Source organism: Gouania willdenowi, chromosome 11 (assembly GCF_900634775.1).
Source record: "Gouania willdenowi chromosome 11, fGouWil2.1, whole genome shotgun sequence".
NCBI lineage: Eukaryota > Metazoa > Chordata > Actinopteri > Blenniiformes > Gobiesocidae > Gouania > Gouania willdenowi.
This window is the reverse complement of record NC_041054.1, coordinates 14,668,708-14,689,665: the sequence shown is the minus strand read 5'-3', so window position 1 is coordinate 14,689,665 and position 20,958 is coordinate 14,668,708. Positions and strand designations below refer to the sequence as shown.

The window sequence follows — 20,958 nt, the reverse complement described above, 5'->3', positions numbered from 1 at the left end:
TGTGACCACATCATCTCCTGTTCTGATTATGTAGAGCTTCTTTCCGCACTCTTACTTTGACAGGAGAATATTTATAAAGCAGAGCGCTAATTGTTTTCAGTCGGTGGCACACAATTTAGAGCTTTTTTTTTTTTTTCTTTTTTAAAGTACAACATTTTTCAATATTTAAGTAGTGATAAATTAATCAGAAGATTGTTTATTTAGTGTACTGTAAATGTTGAGATTGCAGGCTATATGGTTGGTAAAAGATTTGGTTTAATGTTACTAAAACTACGTTCCTGCATGCTTGGCACGTGCCCATAGAATAATGCTAAACTGGAAAAGACATGAGTGGAAGTTCTTGGAAGGTGGACAAAAGCACACATCACACCTGTCAGTGTCTAACGTGTAGCTGCTGAAAATAATTTCCTATACTAGATTTAAAATTTAAACTAGATTTAAAATTAAAGAAAAATAAAAAATGCATAGCGCTAGGGCTGCAGTGAACGATTTTTAATTCTACAAAACATAGAAAAATAGAAAAATCAAATTTTACATGACCTTTTCTTGTAAACAACTAGAGTGTGAGATTTAGTTTTTTGGGTACATTTTTGCTGCTAATTCCGTCACGCTGAGCTTACTGCTCCATGCTTCTTTGGGTAACCATGGCAACAGTTCAATAGCAGAAGTAAGGGCAGCGGTGATTCAATAGAAACCGATTTTGAAACTTTGTAATTTTCTATTATAGCAGTTAAGTACATACATGAATATTATGAAATTTAGAAAATAAAATCTCGCTGCGTGTGTAACAATGTGCGTGTATGCATCCTGAGAATGGAAAATAATGGAAAGTAGTTTAAAAATGTGTCAAGATACTGAATGTCAACCACTACGTCAGCTATTTGAGTTATCTCCTCCATTAAAAAAAATAATAAAAAATTAAGTGGACTCAACTATAATAAAACATTCTATTTGATAGTGTAAAATTAGATAAAATGCATTTACCACAGCAGTGTCAAGTCCGGAGCTGAAGGCTGAATATTTCCCATTGACTTACAAGAACACATTTCTGAGGATATGTTACACTTTTCCAGAGGCAGTTTGCTTTCTCTATGACTAGCATCAATCTAGTATGAGATGTTTTTTTTTTTTTTACTTTCTGGGAAAACTGAGGCAGTGTGTGAATGTAAATGATCATGTAGACATCATTTTGAATGAGGGTATATGGACTTGGTGTATTGAAAATGTATCTCATTAGAATATGAAAATAAAACACTGAGTAAATGTCGATCTGCTTTTGCGTCTCTATTAAAGCTGCATTGCATCGGTAATGCCCCAAAGACACGACCATTACACCCCATGTTATAATGATGTCAGGTGCATCACTACAAAACAAAAAAGTGCAGCCTGTAAAATGAGGAAAACAATAATGATAATAATGTGAATGATAATATCGGTGTTAAGAAGACATTTTTGTGTAGCTATGCCTCGCTCTGATGAAAGTTGATCATGGACTTTTCCCTGCACCTTAACATGAAGCAAATGTGTTACTATCTACCATGGGTTCAGATAGAATAGTGGCACCAGAACATAATACAAAGCTAACAAACCATGAACAGCATGTTTATCATTTGTAATCGTTAACCTACAATATTGTTGCATAAATGTCACTAGATAATAGGTCATATTTATCTATCAGTCCAGCCTAGATAAGCTTGAATAACACTTCATTTATCAATTTTATTTGCATTAAGAATTCTAAATATCACAGCCTGGGAAAAATAGCAGCGCGCTTAGGATCCCGAAATATACATTGGCTTTAGAAATTATTTGTCACATAATTTAACATTATCTGATTAAAAGATTATTTTTTATACTGAAATTTGATGCACACAGAACTGTGATTTTTTTTCTAATACATTGAGTGAATTTACATTTTGAAATGCTAATTTCTTATCATCTCTATGCTTTATGTTACCTCTTACCTGAATATCTGTTAGAAAGTTAAAAAACCTAAAATCTAAAAAAAAATGGTTCAAATTAGGATGGACCTGCATTAATACCAAAGCTGCACCGAGGGGAATGTCTATATAAAAGACAAACAATTAAAACGATGAATGGGATTTTTGTTTTTTTAAATCAAACCTAACTCAAGTATAGGCTAAGCCTCTCGTATAGCTGCTCCACCTGCTCCACATTTATGAGAAAACCAGCTTGTTTTAAAGGGGACATATTATGAACAATTCACTTTTGCAGTTTTCTGATCACATAAGAGGTAACTTGAGTGTCCACCGGCACACAAAATGTGAAATAAAACCATACAGTCGTTTTTTGTGGTCTTTGTAAGTCTTACAACACAGAAAAAATTTCTTCTCCGTTTCAAATTTTCCAGATTTATGACGTCACAAGTCAAATTGAGAAAGAAAATACCCTCCCCTCCGCTGGTAACTCCACCCTTAACCTGATGAAAACTTTTGCGAAAGTCCGCCATTGTTTTTCTTGCTAGCAAGACTACCAGTAAAACTAAATACAGAACTTTCCTGCTGCCGGTGCCACGCCTCCACAGTGAACGTACACTGTAGTGTAAGCACTATTTGTTCATGCGGAGGTGTACTCCGCTCTTGTGGTTCGGCGCATTGGCAAACCTGTTATATCGCCTCGTATCACTGATCTGACATGTTTGTGACACAATCCGACGCAGTGGTTGGAGAAAACAAATGATTATCACCTTAAATGCACTATCCCTGTAGTTAGAAGAGCAATGGAGGAGGAGAAAGTGACTTAGCAGCTTAACACTCCGGTGAGAGTTTGAATGACTGCTGGTGCTACTGTGATGCAGGGACCCTAAAGCGCTGAGACGGACTCAAAAATAACAATAGCCGCTTAAATAGCCAAATGTTTTACTGTAATGTGCAGTTTTTTGGCTGAAAACAATAACAGTGTGTGGATAGCAAAAATAAGATCACTTTGGTGATCACTGACCACCCTGTAAAAGAGCAAGACATGAAATGAGTGAAAGTCTACCGACACGCCCACTCATGAATGTGCAAAAGTAGGCCCAAAAATGGCCCGATTTCAGAACTGCTCAGAAAGTGACTGATGTGAAAACAGGTGAGTTTGGGAAATAAACCTCAAATACTATGTTTTTGGGTTTTTTTTAGAACAAATGGAGATGGGTGAAAAATGTGTATAATATGTCTTTCTGTGTGAAACTACTCCTTGTGTAGTGTAAAAAAAGAAAACAAGTTACTGTCTGCAAAGCATCAAATCAAAAGCGTTTTTTTATTTACCTTTGGACCAACAGCATCTAAAAATGGATATCAATTCATTAAAAACCTCTGCTCGTCTCGACAGAACGTAAACACAGAAACCTGAACATCCAGGAAAGGAATTTAAATTAACTTAAGCAAGGCTTTAAATAAAAGTAAAAAACAAAGAGACGGCAGCAGCTTGATGGCTGAAGATTCCCAGATGCTGCTCCTCAAAAAGGACAAAGATTTATACTCAACTCTAAACTAACTAACAGCTGGCTATGGCTAATTCATGTGTGTACTGTGAATACATTTGTTGCAGCTCCCACTGTGGCCATGTTAATAACATAGGGCATGTAATTCCCTCCCCATTTTTCTCAGAAGTAAATAAAAATGAAAGCTTTGCATCAATCAAGAGGCCGATCTGTTATTCTAGGAAAGAATCTGAAGCTCCACTTGGAGGGAAAAAAAAATACTACCCATCTTAAATCTTTGTCAACATATAATCTAAACACTTGAGGCAAAACATCCCTCAGTGATTTGGATTTAGTTGTTTTCAAACTTCACCGAAAGAAGGAAAGAGTCTTTCTCCCACATTTCCCCTCCATAATCCACAGCGTGCATCCAATTGGCTTCAACAGCTCTCCAAAAAATGCTGTTTTTCTCAAGTGCTGATGAGTCCCACCCTTCCACTGCAGGAACGTCATTCTTACTATTGGCTTCACCCTTTCAGTCTAACGTAGTGATGGGGTGAACAGTGAGAGGGGAGACAAGGAGTGATAAGAATTACATTATTAATAATATTACATTAAGTTAAACCTATTTACACAATAACAAAAAGAGCGCTACGCTCACTAAGCTAAGGATAAATACTCGAGTATGTACAATTTAAAAGTAAAAAGCTATAAGAAAGAAAGAAAGAAATGAAAAAGAGCATGGTTTAATTGTGTGTGCGTGTGTGTGAGAGAGATAACTATGAGATCAAAATGGAGATGAGACTATGTGACTCTAAGTAATTTTAGGCTCAATTGGAATTTGAGATCCAGAGAGTACCTCGAGTTCTGATGAAGGAGTCTGTGATCCCTCTCTGTGGCAGAGCGGGTTGGTGAGGAGAGTCGAGGCCGTAAGGCACAGTTCTGGACCATGGACTATGTCTAAGCGTCAGTTCTGAGTCAGCAGGTTTCACTGGTTCTGGATTGTGAAAGGCCTGACGGGTACGGTCTTCTTCAGTACATGCAGGCTTTGTTCTTGTGTTGCTTTCAGTTGTTCAGTTCACAGCAGTGGGAACCAGCTGTCTTTCTCTGAGCGCGCAAGCTTAGTTGACATCTAATAAAACAAAACACTGCGAGGTTACAAAGAAAATAAAAAGTACATTGCAACGAAGTGACTCAGCAACCCGCGCTGACAAAATCCAAAGATTTGAATGTTGGTGGTCGGTTTTATCGTGGTTTAAGTGTTCCTATTGGTCAACGTTTTTGCAGGAGCTAAGTGGATGAAAAACTTCTTGGAGAAGAAATATGACTAACTCAGAACACAGTTCAATTATAACCTTCAAAGCAAGAAGAGACCAAAGATCATATTTTCCTGGTCATTTTACCACTAAACATGATATACTACTTGCAATGATAGATATTCATTAAGAACCTCAAACTGTAACTTTACTGTATGTAACCTTATTCTAAGAATGTCCTGGTTTCCTGTGAATAAAAGAGTAAACTCACTCACTACTACTGACGCATATACAGTATGTGTCAACTGTGTTTTTCGGCTGGGGTTGCTAGGAGACAGTGTGACGAAATTCTCCCGTGAATATCAGCCTTGTACTATGGTGTAGTGACGAACTTGAGGCATGTAAGTGGCAGCAATGCACCATTGGATAAGAGATTAGCCGTGATCATTACCATCGATAAGGGAGGGACACACAGGGAAGAAGCAGAAAATGGCGCTACGAGGGAAGAAGGTGAAGCGCCCAGCAGCTCATAGCAGCTCATACTCAGCGAGAGCATGTGTAGAACTAATTGGGCTATTAAGAATATTGCGATCAGGAGACAAAACGATCAACAAACCGGGGCAAGCGGGTCGACTCTGCACGTCTGGGCATGGCGTGTGGGGGAACGGATGGGGGGAGACTTGGAGCATGAAATCCATTCAATTCTCACACAAAATGCTCACATCAAAAGCCCGGCCTCAGTGTTGTTTTACAGAAGATAACCAATGTTGAGGTGTCACTAAAGTAAAAAAAAAAAAATAGTTTCAGAAAAAAACGTTTTTCTCAGCTTTTTGTCAGAAACTGGCCATTTGTGTGAAACTTGCCTCTATTCAACTGCTGATTACAGAAGAACAAAACAAGTTAAAACCAAAAAAAAAAAAAAAATCTGATAAAAGTAGAGACTAATCTTTCAGAATCTGGTTTCAGATTTCAGATTGTCATAGTACAACATATTCTTAGTCTTTAAAAATCAGTCAAAATGCTCTAAAAAGGCTGGAAGTGAGGGGGTAGCCGTTTTGAAAATGGACGGCAGTGAATGAGTTAATGACACCATGTAGGAAAAATAAATTTCAATTTGTATCAAAAATCTGTGGCAACTTGTTTTCATTGTTAATTCTTGGATCAAAAGCTCAGTGTCTAGGCCTTGGTTCTTGGCAAGCAGGGGGAAAAAACACAGTTAGGTAGTAAATTCCTGTAGGCCCTTTTGTCTCTCAGCTTGTGAAAGAAAAGAGAGGGAAAGACACATGGTTCAATTCACTGTCCTATAGTTAAGAAGTTGTGCTGTGGTATCAATCACAGACATGGTTTCCAACAACAGCACAGTTTTTGTTTGTGGTTCATGCATATTTTGAAGTGGGAAAATGATTCTAACTGTCTCAATCAGCAGACCTTCGAGTGTTGGTTGTTGCTGTCCCTTTGAGTGAATGGTGAGAATAAAAGGTGAAAAACAATTACTTTTCTTCCACAATAGAATAAAATCAAATCTAGTAAAATGTGTCCGCAGGAGAGGCACAAATATAATGAATATATTTGGTATTTTGGCTCTGAAAAACTTTCTTGAATATCGATTAGATTTTAAGAGCTTTTATTTTAAGTTCTTTTTAAAGGTAATTAAACTTGCACATGCTTCCGAAACTGTAAAAGATCAAGTATCTTGATCCACTGTGAACTACCGTTTAATCCTCTCTAAGACTTAGAACAAATACAGTGCATCAGTTGCCAGGCCATTACTCTCCAGTGGATCCTATTGCACCTCTTTGGCATTTTAATACTGGAAATTTGGTTCTCATTAGATGAATGTCAAACGGAATTAGGGCTTTCATTTACTTTATGTGACATCACTGTGCTCCTCTGAGGAGGTCTTTCCTGGCTGTGTCTTTTTCCTGAAAGCAGCTTGAGTGCTCAGCTGCTCAGGCATGATTAAACCACCACCATAGAGGAAGGAACTGCTTAACTTGAAGCTAAAAAAAATAAATAGTAATGAACCAATCTGAAGTGCTGGAGATGAAAAATAGAGAACATAAAATAAAGTACATTGGCAGGAGTGATGGGTCACAAACAGAAGGAGGAGAAGAGGGATCGGAAGAGTCGCCTTGACACAGCTGAGGAGCGACAGTCTTCATCCAAGTCTATGATCAAGATGAATAGAGCATTAACAAAATTTAGCCTTCACACCACAATGTGTAATGCTGTCCATTCTGGACAGTTGTAACAGTCACAGTGTAAAACGAAAGCCTTAGTTGTTTATGTATGTCACATTTTCCTCCTCACACACCCAAACATACCATGTGATGATTGACTTTCCCCTTGAAACTCGAGACAGATGTCATAAGGACATGGAATTTCTGAATAGACAAAAGTGCTTGTTTTGACACTTTCTGTTCTGAGCGTGTCTAGGTGAAGGTATGTGTTTTCCTGGGTGTGGGATGCTGTGTGGATTCCATCCAAGCTGCCACATTGCAGGTGCCAGCATAGAAATTACTTACAGCTGTGGGCAGTGCCAAGTCTGAAAAGAGCGAGGCTTAGCTCTATGCTATAGTTAAACTGCTCAGAAGCATCTGCATGGACATGCAAACACACACAAATGTTTTATCCTTTAACAATGGTCATACAAACAGGTGAAAAACAGATGTTAATGCTAGTGTCACCCTTGATAATCCTTAATCCGTAAATAGTGAGGATGCAGGAGGCATCTTCACAATTGTTAATCCGTTTTTGTTTTTTCCCGTCGTTGCTAACTTTGTCCGATTTTGACAAATAAGCTATCAAAAAATTCAGAAAGTTCCCGAGATTTACACTTGTACTTTTAAAATTTTAATTTTTTGACTTATTACATTTTTTCTTTTCAATTGATTTCTATTGTAAATTTCAGCTTTTTCAACTTTTAAGCCCTTCATTCCAAGCCATTCTTCAACTTATTTTGACCATTCAACCTTTAACTTGTTCAGCTACTGCGTTTTTTACCTTTTCAACTATTTTCAACTTTTTCAACCTTTTTGCTAATGTTCAGCTATTGCTAGGTTAATGCTTAGCTAATGCTAGGTTATTGCTAATGCTAGATTAATGCTAATGCCATTGCTTGGTGAATGCTAATGCTAGGGTAATGCTCATCCTAGGTTAATGCTATTACTAGGCTAGGCTAAAGGTAATGCTAGGCTAATGCTAGCTAATGCTATGCTATCGGTAATGCTAATGCTACTGCTAAGCTAATGCAGTGCGACGCTGGCAAGCACCTGCATCTTCACTTAAATTTTTTTTCAGGAAATGCAAATATTCTACTTCTTAGGTAGTTTAGTTACAACAGCCATCTCTGCTTAGAGTCTGAGCGCTCAGGGCTTCACATCAGCAAAAGAAAAGCAATAAAGTTTTAAAAAAAATCTGACTGAAGAAGATGTAAGAAAGGAAAAAGTAAGTAAAAGTGCAAGTATTGAATACTGCTGCTACGTAACGATCCTATACGTCACAATAAAAGAGAAAAAACACACAGCTGTGGCTTTGTTTCGATCTGAATGTAATTTGAAGTGTTTTTCTCCTGCCTCGATACGGCTTCTATGGCTGAACTTACTGGCAGCATCAATATGGGCACAAATGGGGATGATTGCCATATTCTAACTCTAATCAGACAATATAGACAAACTCAGTCCTCATATGTGGTCATTAAGAATTTCCTCACAGTTAAAAAGAAGTGTTCTCACTTGGGTTTCTTTTGAATGTGCAATGTTTGATCAAGACAACGACTAATAGAATACAATATATCAGGTGTTTAGTGAAATGATGAAAATTGAACTCTAACTCACTTCCCTTGGCTTTTCTACCTTTAAAGTATTCAGACAAAGTTATTGCAAAGACAGTGCTATCAACTTAAAGATGCAAACATTGTTTTAGAGAAGCAATCAAAGGATGGGAATAGGATATAACTCAAACATAAACTAAGGGAGGATCTTCCTTTTCCCTGTTGTGCCTCCGGTGTTAACTGAAGTCACTTCATACCTGAAACAATAACAGATGAAATCTCGACGGTACACAGATGAAACTCAGTCATTACCAGCCCACTGGATGGGGAAAAACAGTTGCAAAGTCAAACCCGGAGAAGAAAACCTCAAGGATTCAGAAGCTCAATGGGCAAGTAGTGAGCAATTAACTTTTTAATCTGTTTACAAATGAGGTTCCACCCTGTTACAATCTCTGGAGATTGCGAGAAAGTGCATTTGTATGCAGGAGGGTGGGCCCTGTACTCAAAGTAAATATGTCCCTGTCTTTCAGTGGGTGAAGTTAAACAGCTCAAAAATACAAATTTTTATACATTTGGAAAGCCATGTAATAAACATGAACAGGTTCACTGAGCTCACATGGGTCTTAATGCAAAACAGGGAAAGTCAGTTCCAGCTTTGCACAAAGTGGAAGAAAGAGACTGCAGTGGTGGGTGGGAAGTAAGCCATTTCCCAAAATGAAGTATTCATTAAGGAGAGCAAAAAATAGTTATGCATTAAAGGAGAAACAGACAAACAGCATCTCGTAGTACATTAAAAAGAGATGATGCGTGCTGCTAGAAAGCCTTACGGAGTACTTCTAAAGAGGTGGTTCAAAACACCTATTATCTGAAATGCACATGGTCACGATTTAGAACCAGTTTCAACCCAAGCACCATTACAGTTCACTGATTATTTTCAAGCAAACAGAAATGCTGCCATTTTGTTCATTTTAAGACAGACATGTCCATATTAAAAAGGACAAAGAACTCAAAGTTGTTTTCTTTTATCAAGTTGTAAAAAGTGCAAAATAAGATTAAAAGGAATGAATTATAAATTAATGAATAAATAAAAAGCTACCAATTTTTGCACCATCATTATTAGATAAGAAATCCTCTTTTTTTTACATTTATCTTTGTATATCTATATGTTCCTCCATTCCTTCTGCTGCTCTACAGTTACCAAGCTAAAAACATCACAGCTAAGCAGTCAGCACAAGTATATAATATCTATCTTTTAAAGGTAAAAGAGTGCTCAAAGAAAACAATCCAATGTGTGCATATGTGACATACTGTATGTGTCAAATATACATACACAAACATTATGTTATTCACCTTGTAACTGGAGCAAACAACTCGTGTGATAAAAGCAGGTAACAGTCAATGAGTAGGGATTCAATAACAATAACATCTTCATATACTCCTATTTTTTATTTTTATTCAACAATGTTATAACGCGGGAGCTAATGACAACTATATAGCTTAGTCGGGCCTCTTGCTATGTAAGGTGAGCAAAGTCTGGTCTTTCAGGTCGGCAGGGTCTCACTTTTTGTACAGCAATAAAGATATTGTAGATTTTAAGTCCACTTTAATGTTTTCCTTATTGACACGTTGAGTAGAGCTTCCGATTTATCCATGATTGTGGAAAATGCACAGAAATTATGGAATTTTGTAAACTTGAAATGGCAATATTATATTTATTTTTTCATTCATTGTTTAATTAAAACAAAATCAAGTAGAAATTCCAATATGACTATAAATGGGGGCAAAAAGACAGTTATATCAAATCTTCCACCGAGTTTGACAAAATATGATGCAATATGACGGAATTCACTTCCTGAAATAGAAAAAGCAACATAACACAGACTTAACCCTCACCTATATGTCTTGGGACAATATAACGCATTTCCACAATAAATTTTGTCATAAAATGGGTGGCCTAATGTCCAGTGAGTGCAGCAAAAACAAAGGGCCTTCCTATCTTGCACAAACAATAGTTAACTAAATTAACCAAGGTAAGCATGATTTTGTAAAGTTTAGTAGTCAGTAATGACATCTTATTATGGAAAGCAGATGAAACGGAAACAAAATTAAATGGGCAACTGATGCAGAAATAAAACTGAGATAAGTGCATTTTGAAACAGTTTAGCCTATAATCTCAAAGTAGCGACTCTAGGAATAAAGTGAATATGTGTTATTTTTCTGTCTGAGTTTGTATTCAGGAAAGCAGTCTGTTACTAAACAAACAAATAGAAATACACATGTTAAAAAAGATGTTTCCTCCAAGGTTTTCAGCAAATGAAAATAAAAAATGCTATTATATAAAAGTTGAGTACTGGTAGAAGAAAATCATACTTTGTGACATATGATACGCATCCAAATTAACTACAAAAAGTCCACACTTGCCCTTTTTAAAATAAGCCAACAGTTGAATAGAATTACATTTGCCTGAAAGAAAAATAAAGGATATACCCTCCTTCAAATGTGGAAAACATAAACAACATATTGTTGTCACTATGATTTTCTAAATTGTAAAAAATTATGTATTATTGTGGTTCTTGTGTTTTGGGAAATTGAGCCCCCGAGTATTATTTTTCAAAAAGCTAATTAATGGAAAACACTAATTATATTACATTTAAGTTTATGTGTTGAAAAAAATAGGGCAAAATATTAAAACAAAAAACTGTCACCATATAGTGCGAGACAGGGGTGTAATCACTGAGAGCCCTAATGGAAACTCACATCCATCCATCCTGATGTGTCCACTCAGAAAGCACAAAGGTGTGCATTTGTGTGTAAGTAGAGCACTGCAGGTTGGATAATAATAACCCATAATGCAGCAGCTTTGGGCCAAACATACAGTAAGGTCAGAATGGACAGAGTGAATGGAGATGACTAAAGAGGAGGGATGGAGGAGGATATGGGGAATTGAGCCAAATGAGCATGCTTGGGTCAGAAGAATGGGACTGGCCTTGTGGGAGCAGCCAAAGAAAGAGTAAATAAAGTAAATTTAAAGTAGAAAAAAAATGCAAAAAAGAGAAAACAGCATTCGATTTACTCTCACCAAGTCAATGAGGTTCTCCTGGATTCGGTTCAGTGTGGTTCTCAGCCTGCTGCTGATGAGGCCCAAGCCAGAAGACTCATACTGTCAAAAAAAAAGACAAAAAGTAAAAGTAAACACCTCTGCACTGCTTATCTCGCTCCCTCACACTTCAGCAGATGGTGAAGCACACGCAAACACACATCTATTTCTATGTCAAAAAGTCAGGGACAAGAGATTCTTAACTTTCTGAATAAAGCTGAAACTAATCCTACTGAGGGAGGAGAAACAATGAAATCAGGCAACACTGACTATTGACATGACAGCCAAATAGAAGCACGAAAACAAAAGTATGCTTCCAAATCTCCTCCAAGAAACACTATTATCGCTCGAGAAAAGGCAATCTCTGCACACTGTAAGTGTCTAAAGAAGCACTCCAAAACAGAACATCTAAGCGCTAGTTTTCCACTCACAAGGCACACAACCTTGAGTCTTCGTTGTATTCTAAGGGTTGTTGTCTTACCAAGCAAGCAGGGCCCAAAACCCTGGTTGTGCCTGTCTCTCTGCCCCCATGAGTGGGCAAAGATGGGCTTGGAACAGGCTATTGGAGATGAAAGGACAGCAGAAAGAAAGAACAGAAAGCAAAAAAATAAACAAATCTTAAAATCAAAAAAGAAAAACTGTGACAGAAAAAACAGAGAAAGCAAAAGAAAAACACAAGCAAACAAACACCACCATTTTAACAGAGGGGCTGAATGAGGGGGTTTTTGTACAGAACTGCATTTTGATTGATTGAAAATTAAATACTTTTTAAACAAATGTGGCCTACAGTAGCGCTGCTCTGATAACTGCTGACCCATCAGGTTACAGAGATTGCTTTCATTGCTTTTTAACACTGAACAACAATCGATCAAAATCATCCATATCTTGCGGCCAGATTCATAAAAAAGGGTTTAGAAAAAAACATTGGGTGTATTGGACAAAAAATTTCTCAGGTGCAACAATTGCTTTTAGATTCTAGATTCCACATCTAGTACTTAAGATTGTGTAAGAAAGACAGAAAAAAAACGAAATAAATTTTTTGTTTGATTGTGCCTGTTTGTGTGGTTGTGTTTTGATACAATGACATCCAAAATGACAAAGTTTACCTTCCAAACAAGAAAAGATAGCACATCAAGATACCACTGTTGTGTCCCTAAGTGTACAGCTTCAGCTAGATGTAGTTCTGCTTTGAGAATTTTTACAATCCCAGAAGAGGATTTGTTGCGAAAAAAAAGGGTCATCAACATCCGGAGAGATAAACCCTAAACCCTTACCCTGACATGAAGGAGCGATCAAACGCACAAGGCGTCGGTGGAGCTGCCCTTGTTCCCTTTGAACGGAATAATTACTCCCTTCCTGCACCTCGTCCTGGTGTTTAGGAGCAAAGAAAGTGACTAGACTCTCCCTCTGAGGACCCTGAGGAGGAAATGGATGTACCATGTCCTGACCATGACTACTGCTCCTGTGCTGAGCCGGGTGTATTGGACTTAGCCCTCAGTGTTATAGAGTTGGTCCGGGCGGAGAACGGAGACAGATGGAGGAGATGGATCAGGAACAAGTTTGGTTTGGAACGGTTTGCTGCTTCAGATGAGGACATTAGGTTTTATACAAGGTAAGAAATGCAATCAAAACATAGCTGTAGCTATTAAAGTAGCATTAGCACCTAGCTAAACATAAAACAAGAGGAGAAACTCTGCATAAAATTATCCTCATTGTGTGTTTTTAAGCCAGTTTTATGTGTTTTACTGTGCTGAATGTGTTGCTGTGGTGGCCGTGTCAAAAAATAATTTCTCACTGCATCAGGCCAGACAATAAAGTCTATCTATCTATCTATCTATCAACGGGAAAAACTGTTTGTCAGTGAAAGGCTAGTGGCTTATGCAAATGTATAAGATGTCCTTTGCTATTTGGAAAAACTGTTTGTCAGTGAAAGGCTAGTGGCTTATGCAAATGTATAAGATGTCCTTTGCTATTTACTGCTATTGTTGAGTTGCGTGAGATTAATATGAAAACTATAGTCAGTTGTCATAATACAGAACCGGAAGTTCTTTCAAGGTCTTCACTCAAATGCGGAAGCTAAGCGTGCATATAGCCCATAATTTCATCCATTTATGTTTTCTTTTTTTACGATTATTAGATGCCTACACTTTTTCAGCTTGCAGGCTACTTTTTAATTGGACATCTCATTTCAATTGCGACCATCAATACACATAACACTGGTCTGCATAGCGCAGAGCCTGTGGTGAAATGGTTTGACAATCAAACGCCTGTTCACAATCGACATAATGAGCAACCCCAATTCAGACATTATTGCAACGATGCTAATGCAAGGTCAGCAATTATTCTCTGTCCACTCGAAGAGAAAAGCAATTAATAATACGGTTAACAACAAGAAGAAGAATTAACTAGTGCTTTGTCTAGTTTAAAAAAAAATAAACACGAAAACATTTTTGTAAACACGTTAACACTTAGGATTCCTGCATTATTGTACATGACAGAGGTGTGACAGAACGCTGTATGGTATTTGCTGTTTAAATATTAAATTAAGAGGAAAGTGGCAGCTTTTTACACGAGCCAGCAAAATATAAATAGTTAAGTGATTAGCGCTACAACAGTTTGACTGTTGTTGGATTGGAGCACACGATTGAACCACACCAAACTAAGTCAGCCAATCTTTAAGCACATCATTTTTAAGGACAAAATGTTTAAATGCTGTTTTATATTCGGCTCAGTTGCAGCTGCCATGCAGAGATAATCAGTGTTCTTTATATTACAGCTGATGCTTGTACAAACCAAAGAGCACTGTGTAGAGCACACATTAAGAAGCTGGAATGGATCTTTTGAGACGCTGCCAAGTGAGGTTAGTGAGGCCTACGACACAAAGCTCCATGAATTTGCATTAGATCGCACTTAAAAACCAGGACTACTATCCACACCTGATCAAAGAGGCCCTAGAGACTATTGTGAAAGTCAGTGAGAATGTTGGGTAAAGGTTGATTATCAGCAAAACAGCATGGGGGCGTTTGCAAAGAGAAGGTCTCTGATGAGTCCAATTGGTTCAAGAAAACCTGTTACAGCCTTTTGGATTACATACAATGTAGAAAATGGTTTTTTTTTTAGGCAGAAAACTCATAATGTATCAAAAGTGGGCAATTTTTTTTTTTTTTTTTATCAAAGTGGGGCCACAAACGTGTTTGTTTGATCAAAGGGCCATATTATCAACATTCATGTCAGCATTCAGAATAATGTCAAAACTGAGCATTAACACAGGAAGAACAAAGAGGTTTTTTTTAATAGTAATTTTGTTTTTCAGTCATTCTGTGTATGTTTGTTGTTGTCTTGCTTGTTATGATGCCTTTCTGTTGTGCTTGTGTGTATTTTTCATGTGAAATGTATGTTTTTTGGAGTCATATTGTGCATTTATGTTGCCATTTTTGCTTGTTTGTTAAAACTGTGGGTTTGCAGACTTTTTTTAAAAGTCTTTCTTCTTGTCTTTTATAAACTTTTGTCATTTTCTGTAATTTTGTATATTTTGTTGATTCATTTTGTGTTATTTGGAGTAATGTTGTGTATTACTGTTGTCATTTTGTTCATTTTTGTAGTAATTTTGTGTGTTTTTGGAGTATTTTCTGTGTTTTTCATGTTTTTTATTGTATTATCCTACAATGTTGTAATTTTATGTATTTTTTTAATGCTTTTGTTTTGTGTATTTTTCTGTCATTTTGTACTTTGGGGGCAGCATAAAATTAGACCAAAGGCCGCCAGTTGCTCATGTCTGTAATATATCATGTTGTCTTGCTTTGATTTTTAAGAAGGCTGTGGTGGTGCACTTTAGTATGCACAATAAATACCATTTAGTACGGAAGATTTCTGTTGCGGTCGAAAGCCAGGAATAAAAATAAAACATTTCTTGCAGGTTTGGTGTGAATCAAATTGTCCTCTACTCCTTGGATCTGCTCTCAGCTTACTTTTTCTTGCTTGTTCTTTTACATATTTTAAATTATTTACCTTCTTTCCAGTGAGTCCTTCCATATAAAGGCTTTCTAAAGCCATCGGAACATGCATCATCCTTTTTTAAGTATTCCCCCGTGGCGCAACTTTAAACTAATGCTAAAGCTTTCAATCTTTTTTTCCTTAAATGAATGCTCTCCGCATCCACTTAGAGAGCCTGGAGCTAACAATTGAGAATCTGTGGGACACAGTCAAAATGACTAATAATCACGTCAACCCTTTGGAGAATAATACTGCCCATTAGTTTTTATATAGAGAAGTCGGGGAACGTAATCTTGATTCCAAAAGTATGAAGAGAGCAGATCCTATAGGTCAAGACAACCTGCAGATGTGCATAGCAAAATACACAGTGTTTTAAAGATTAATGAAAACATTAGCATTTATGTTTTCTCTCTCTTTCTAACACTTAACCCAGTGAAGAAAGGCTTATTCTTATAAAAATCAAAACTGAAAAGTGCCCGACACAAAGAAAATAAAACAATTAGTAAGTTGAGTAAGAAATGGACAAAATTAGTGCGCAATGACAGAAAAATATGAACATATTCAACATACAATAACAAGAAATAATTCAGTGATTAATGGAGAAGCAGCAGAATGAATACAGAGAGATAAAACCCATTTATACACTTCACATGGAGTCTCAGTGGTAAGAATAGGACACATGAGGGGAAAAAACCAATCCTGTGACAAAATGTCAACTTTCAATAAGAGTGTAACCTATCGGTTTTTTTTTTACAAAACATGCCATTAAAGTGACAGGAAGAAGCCCCCACAGAGCGCTCATCCTCTTCTCTCACCTCATGGGAAAAAAGTCATTCCAGTCCCATCATTACCACTTCCCCGAGGGCGATGCTGGCACTAATAGGGTTGTTTTTGTTTTTTTCTCTCTCGCCTTTATGAAGCAATAAACAACATCCATGCTAGCCTTTAGATGTATGGTAGCAAATGGAATACATACAACATGCTAACATTTGGCAAAGAGTACAAAAGGTGTAAATATGTCACGTCCAAAAATAACCTCCTTTACATATGATTTATAATGGCTGTCATCCTCAATTGATGGGGTTAATTTTGTTGGATAAAAAAAAGATCATGGTTTTTGATCCTTTCTGCTAAGTTGACTAAAACTATGGCTAAAATGAAAAAAAAAAAAGACTATTCAAAAATAGTTATTAATTCTAAAAAATAATAAGAAATCAGTGGCTAAAGTTGAGGTAAGGCCAAACTTTATTGCAAATGTTAATTAAGATTTTTAAATGATGGAATAGCATTTACTGGCAATAATTGGCATGGAAAATTTCTGAGAGGCTAATCTATCGTCCTCAACTCAATCTGTTTATTTAATATATCACATGAATGGGGGCTCCAGGACTTTAGGACTGAGTTTCTAAGAAAGTAATTGAAATTTCCTCTCTGCAAATTAAAATTATTTGGGCATGCTTTGGATTACAACATTTCTGAAAGATCCTCTTTTAGTATGTTTTCTGTGACTAATTGTTATGCTTTATCGATAGCATTTAGTTTTTTTTTACTTGATGCACATTTCCATCAAAAAGGAAATGTCGAGCCCATGACTCAAGCCTTCAACATTATGGTATTATGTTTAAGCTTTGCCATTAATTTTTTCCATTTAAAACTGTAAAAATGTGCATAAGTAAGCAGAATTGCTATCCATCAACCTCCAGAAACAAAACTGAAATATTTTACCATGTCATTGCGTCCGAAGAAGGTGTAAACAGCATAAAGGTAGTAGTCAAACAGCTGTGAGACACAGTGAATGACATCGAAGGCAATGGGCTTCAAAATGCTCATCATCTGCATGTACTTTCCTGCAAAGAAAGAAAAAGGACAAACACCAGAGAGTTCTTGCTTTCAATGAATACATCATTTCATGATGTTCTTTCCAAATCAATTTTTTGAAAGCCATTCGTGCTTACAGGGTCACTTCCCCACACTTTATTTCTTTTTCACTAAATTGATGATGTTTAAACTCTACAGCAGTGTGCAGAGAATTGAAAAGGCTCTGCATTGAAGTAAACTGGCAGGAGATTAAAAGCACTGACCTACGCAAGTAGATCCCAAGGGTTCATTCAGAGAGAACTTCAGAAGAACAATGTAGCATTTGCATACTCATTATGAGGCGTTAATTTGGTTTAGAGGTATACAACTGTAAACAACTACAGACGTTTAAGGATATAACGAGTTACCACTCACACGCTTTTAGTCAAAAGCGAAAGAAATCATTTAAATAGTTATTTTACTGAAGCTTTGCTATATGAATTGAGAAGAGCAAAAACACTTAATTCTATATCTGAATAAGTTGTTTTGATGTTTTTCCACACTCTCTAGACTAAATATAAACAGCTAAAGTTGTCCACCTGGCAACCCTGTTGCAGGAAAGCTAATTGAATAGTCAGTCCAATTCTAATTTGCACATGAAAATCACATTATGAGGGTCACATCACCTAAGAACACTGTCTGCCTAGGAAGGGTCCCCATGTCTTTGAAGCCACGTCAAGACACATTTAGCACCTCTTGGAAGCAGCGGGTCAGCGGCTCAGGGCGAAGGCTAACCATTATTAGTGTGGCTCAGTCACACAGACTTAGGTGCACTAATGGCAATGATTTGTTGGCCTAATTGATGCATACATTAAAATCATTACACTACTGCGAAAACAGACTGCGTTCAAAGTAACCCGTTTGTGTGCGTGCGCACGTGCATGCGGAAAACTTACCAACAAGCCGGATGACGTTGAGGGTTGTGTTAGTGAGAATTGGTGCATTGATTTTATTGAGGTTGTAGTCCGATTTTCTTTTGCCTTTCATGGTGTCTCTGGACAAACTGGTGGACAATGGGATGGAAGAAGAAAAATAAAAAAAAAGTAGAGTCAGTGTTCAGTCAGAACCAAAGTCCTGAATCAAAACCCTCATGCGAGTCAAAGTCTTCTAATTGGTCGATCAGAACCCATTATACAACGCATGAGACACAGGCAGACGTCAGTGGTGACGTTATTGAACATGGGATCCTGGAGCACCAGACCTATGACACAGTGCTCATTGAGCCATATTAGCCTGCAATCACTTCAGCAGCCATCAGCACATTGGCTGCCCAGTCCCTGGATGTGACCATGCAACCTGTTTGATAATCAACCAAAAGTGCTTTGTGCTTTAGACACTCACACATATGGCTGTTATGAAATTGGTCATTTTCTTTTTATGTGCAAAATATAAAAAAATAAATAAAAATAAATAAAACTATAAATAACTTTGGGAAAAAAAATGTGGCAAAAAAAATAGAAACCGGCTACATTGTTTCAAAAAGCTGGAATTAAAAATATTTTAGACACTACCAGTCATTATGCCTTTTAAAATCTTCTTGATTAAGATAGCAGTAAATAAATCCTATTCTGTGCATTATGTTACACAGAAATGTATTTTTTAGTAAATTCCTTTCTGAATATTTCTTTAGAGAATATAATAATAATTTAGAGAAAAATAAATGCAGTAAATTGGCTTAGAATGACTTTTTTTTTTTACTGCCATAATAAGCAGTGAATATTGTAGAAACATTTACATCCAAACAAAAGTCCATTCAGAAATCTCTGGCTTGAAGCGAGGACTGAGATGCCTGTGAATGATGTGAGCGGAGCTCACGGTGGCCCTGGCTGTTTAATCGAAAAGAGAAATGATCCATGTTTTCATCTGAAAAAGTCACCAATAACACAGGAAAAAGCGGCTACATCTGTCATAAGTTACTTTGTGTGAAAAAGACTGAAGAGTCGCTGGAGGACTCTGAAAACTTCCTAAATATAGTGGAATACCCAGAACATCCACATCAACACGCTTCTCACATGTTATGCTTTCACATGCTTGCTTGTTTATTGCAAGTGAAAAATAGTTCTCCCAAACAATGTTCTGGGGTGCTTTGCTATATACCAATCCTGCTGTACATAAATAAAATGCATACCATAAAGAAAAATAACGACGGTATTTGGAGTGAAACATGGTTGGGGCCAATTATAATCAAAATGCATAATTGATAATAAATTACCATCATGGCGTAATTATGTTTACATTTTTTTTTAATTGTTAATGTCGTAATTGTAATTAAATTGTAAGTGAGTTTCGATAAATGACTTTATAATTATAATTGCCATGAAAATTCTATAAAAATTGTTAATTATATTTAACGCAAAAAGGTGGAACCGCGTAAAAGTTCTACTGTACATACAGTTCTACACATATGTAGTTAACAATTATTGAAAGTTTCATATCAAGCTTTCCCACATTGTACCTTTTAAAAACATTTTAAATCAAGAGGTATACTGACACAAAAAATGCTCAGATATCCACACCAAAAATGCTGGTCACTTTAATTGGGATTGAATTGTAATTGGCCGTGGTTAAATGTAAATGAAAAATGTAATTCACCCCAACCCTGGTATGAACTGATATACCACCTGGCACTACATCATAATACTGAAGAGAAAACTGAAAAAATGCTAACAGTGTTAAAGCAAGTGCTGCTATTATCGTCTCAATTTTCTGTATTTTTTATACATTGAACTGTAATTTCCACTTTGATTAAGTCCTTTGCATGATTGTATAGCACCGTGTGATATTTATCGTTAAAAAGAGACAAATTTACCCTCTGTGGCACTGCAAATTTCACTTTTGTGGGACTAATAAAGGTTATCTTCATCTTTAAAAATAAACCAAAAAAAGCATCATCTAAGACAAAAAAAAAGCAAATTGCTAAAGGACATGAAGAAAAACCCACACGATTTGCTGTGGGTCTTGGAGTTGATGTGACATATTGAAACAGCATCACAATGCACTGACCTCTTGACAGGTGCGTCGCCCGTCTGCTCATCAACATAGTCCTGCTTGAGCTCATCTGGGACATCACTGTCACTGTCATAGTCTTGATATGCGCTCTTCTCCAGCTCATCCGACTCATACTAAAGAGCAAAGAGAATGAAAAGTTCACACACAAGTCATGGAAGTCACGTTGCAAAAGTGCGAAGCGAAGCAATAATAAACAACGTCAAAAACTTTGTTGTGGATGATACAATACACAAATTAAAGTGACATAATAAACTGACTCAAGAAGAAAACTCTCTGGTAAAACTATCTGATTCAATCTGCAATAGATCACATGAAAACAAATAGTGAGAATTTCTGTCTCAGTGGGAGCATATTTATCCAACAGCTGGCATCAAGAGTAAACGCAGAATGTATCCACTTCTCACAGGAGAGTTCAGATCAATCCTTTGAAATTGGGAAATGCTATTTTTTTTTTTTTAGTCCTTTAATCCGTGCTCAAAAGAACACTAGCACTATACTTAAAGGATTACAAGCCTAAAGGCAAAACGTGCTCAGCCTTCTCTGAGCCCGA

The 20,958-nt window shown here is 36.8% G+C and overlaps 1 protein-coding gene across 2 annotated transcripts in view; it reads right to left on the bottom strand.

Moving 5' to 3' along the window:
* vps50 (VPS50 subunit of EARP/GARPII complex) overlaps positions 1 to 20,958 on the bottom strand; it is a 115,570-nt gene that overhangs the window by 25,796 nt on the left and 68,816 nt on the right. The window contains exons 19-23 of one of the 2 annotated variants that reach the window (XM_028461346.1): positions 20,403 to 20,521; positions 18,296 to 18,402; positions 17,268 to 17,389; positions 12,031 to 12,108; positions 11,532 to 11,612 (exon numbers count right to left, since the gene is read on the bottom strand). In XM_028461346.1, the coding sequence (XP_028317147.1) occupies positions 11,532 to 11,612; positions 12,031 to 12,108; positions 17,268 to 17,389; positions 18,296 to 18,402; positions 20,403 to 20,521 (507 nt within the window). The remainder of the gene's footprint in view (positions 1 to 11,531; positions 11,613 to 12,030; positions 12,109 to 17,267; positions 17,390 to 18,295; positions 18,403 to 20,402; positions 20,522 to 20,958) is intronic. The other variant, XM_028461347.1, reaches the window with a different exon arrangement.